This window comes from Camelina sativa, chromosome 20, assembly GCF_000633955.1.
Source record: "Camelina sativa cultivar DH55 chromosome 20, Cs, whole genome shotgun sequence".
Lineage (NCBI taxonomy): Eukaryota > Viridiplantae > Streptophyta > Magnoliopsida > Brassicales > Brassicaceae > Camelina > Camelina sativa.
The window spans coordinates 11,779,296-11,781,840 of NC_025704.1; the positions used below are offsets into that span (position 1 = coordinate 11,779,296).

The 2,545-nt window shown below is 39.2% G+C and overlaps 2 protein-coding genes across 2 annotated transcripts; one reads left to right on the forward strand and one right to left on the reverse strand.

The window, feature by feature from the left end:
* On the reverse strand, positions 392-1,030 carry LOC104772437. The gene is made up of 2 exons (XM_010497049.1): positions 656-1,030; positions 392-577 (listed from the first exon to the last, which is right to left on the reverse strand). Exons 1-2 carry the CDS (start codon positions 1,028-1,030, stop codon positions 392-394), a joined length of 561 nt encoding a protein of 186 aa, XP_010495351.1.
* On the forward strand, positions 1,275-2,535 carry LOC104770538. Its single transcript, XM_010494979.2, has one exon. It carries the CDS (start codon positions 1,370-1,372, stop codon positions 2,084-2,086), a length of 717 nt encoding a protein of 238 aa, XP_010493281.1. The 5' UTR covers positions 1,275-1,369; the 3' UTR covers positions 2,087-2,535.

Consider the following 2,545-nt stretch of genomic DNA (forward strand, 5'->3'; position numbering starts at 1 on the left):
AAAAAAAAAAAAAAAAAAAAGATTGGATATGGAAGCACATTGAGGTTTCTACATCATCCTCTTCCATACAGTGTGAACTATATCATTTCTATATAAGCTGAGCCTCAGACGACAAAAAAAAAACTATATAAGCTGAGCCTCTACGGAAGAAGACCAAATAACTCTAATCTCAAATGGTAGCTAGATTTTATATAGGTTATGAATTCGAGTACCCTGGAAAAATTATTGGCTCTGTTTTGGAGTCTTGGAGTCAGTCTGTGTGTGTTTTGTGATTAAAATTGTTTTCATCAGTTTTCAAACATTGTTCCTTTACATAAATTAACGTTGATGAAATGATGGAGTTTACTTTATGAGAGAAGACACTTGCAATAATATAACACAAGAAGAGTTCCTAATTCAGTATATCATATATACTCTTATGATCCAACTCTTTGAAAGACGAATGGCACTTGGTCTTCTGATAACCGATGGTCAGATTGTGACACCTGATATAGAAATGTCCATATTCGTTTCCTACTCCAGGATGTTTCTTCTTCGCACTAAGTTTCATGTCCAATTCGAAAACTCTTTTATCACACTCCGTAGGCGTAGCCAAATCCACTGAGAAACTCGTGTGACCACCACGTGAACCAGGCTTGCGAGACGTTTTCAAAACGGCGGCGTTTATGGAACCTAGCTTGGCGTACACGTCGTCTCCATCGTAGTTGATAGGACAAAATGAGCTCGGGTTTCTCGCCAGGAAATCGAAGTGCAGTGCGGCGGAGGAGGAGGGGGAAACGTAGATGGATTCGACGGAGAAGCTGACGTGGCAGAAAAGTTTGTTCATGAACAAAAAGATTCCCATAAACGTTACGATAGTCAAGAAGCCGCACAAATAGGGTTTACAAAATATAGCTGATTTCTCTTCTTTAGTGAGTTCCTTACGACGAAGGAATAATGAATGTAGTTGTGTCCACCACCGTGAAGGAGGAGTGACGGAGGACGGTGGCATTGGTAATCCGGTCACTATTTCCATAGACCTGTTTGCCATTTTTCTGTTTTTGTGTTGTTTTGTTGTTAATAAAGAATGGTTTTGATGTGTGTGATTTTAAACCTTAATTAATATGATTTATATTTTAAGATAACTTTTTTTTTTCTATTTCTTTCGAGATTTTGTAAGTAAGATACGAGAGTTTGTTATGATATATAGGAGATCGGATACTCAAGATTGAATAGGTACGGTGCGAGTATACATATTGTTACGATATTTCAGAAATGAGATACGTGAATATCTGTTTACGTTGCAATAGGTTACTTAGTTAAGCCTATCGTTAAATCATCGAAACATATAACTAGTTAATATCATTCACATGAAAAAATTACAGCAAAAATGACAAGGTCTCTTTGTACTTCTTGTGGTCTCAGGCGCAGATACTGCCAATGTCATCCGCAAGATTCAGCAGCCCTAAATGCAAATGCAAACGGTGATAATTACGGAGAAAGAGCGTTCAAGCTTACACCAGCCTCCTTCTGCGTTTTCTACCTCCTATACACTCTCGGAATGTTTGGATTCGCCCTCATCTTCTATTTGAGTCTAGTCATTCCCAAAAACCTGAAAGGGATCTGTTACTTGGAGGTCTTTGCTGACTCCTTCTCCGTCTCAAACGCCTCAAACACAAACGCGACCGCTGATTGGAACGTCGGGTTTACAACAAGGAATCCAGGTAACGGATGTAAAGCTTCTCTCCACACAATGAAATCGCGTCTCCTCCGCGGAGACAAGCTAATCTCCGAGTCATCCAGTCCTGATTATTTCAGTTCACTCGTAACCAGAAAAATCAATGATGTACCGCTTCCTTATGCCGTTTTCGAAACGGTTACAACACCCCGCAACGGCGTGGTTTGGGATATCCTGGTCGAAGTCGTAACTAGCATTAAGATAAATGGTCGATCCGGTCATGGAGTTGGTGTCTTGATCGTGACTTGCCGCGATTTACCGGTGAATTTTACGGCAGATCCGGCTGGAAATGTGAAGGGATCGTTGATCGGATATATGAGGCCGTGTGAGTATATAGTCCAAGACAAGTATCCGGACATATCCTTTTAGATTTTTTCTCTGATCATGACTCTTTTGCGAGTTTTTGCTTTAGTGTATTTTAAGTTTTTTTTTTTAAGTAAGACACAAATTTCAATATGAAGTGATATCCCTCTTGTAAGCAAACATTCTCTTAGGACTTAAGAGTATGTGCAGTGGCCAGCGGAAGACTCTCAGGCTCTTTATTAAGAATTGTTGGAAGTCAATCTTTGATTAATCCACAAATTGGCATCATCAGAGTGTTTGGAAGAAGAAGAATCGAGGAAGAGCATCGATGTGCTAGAGGAGAAGTCGTGAATGAAGAAGAAGAGTTAATGGTTTCTTTTGGGCCTGTTTAATTGTTAAGCCCATATGTTAATGGGTTTGTTGTTGGTCTACAAAACTATAGGTTAAAGTGTTAACCTAAGTATAAATATGTAATGTATGGTGTATAATGAAGTTAAGGAAGCTTAAGATAAGAGATAAAGGCTG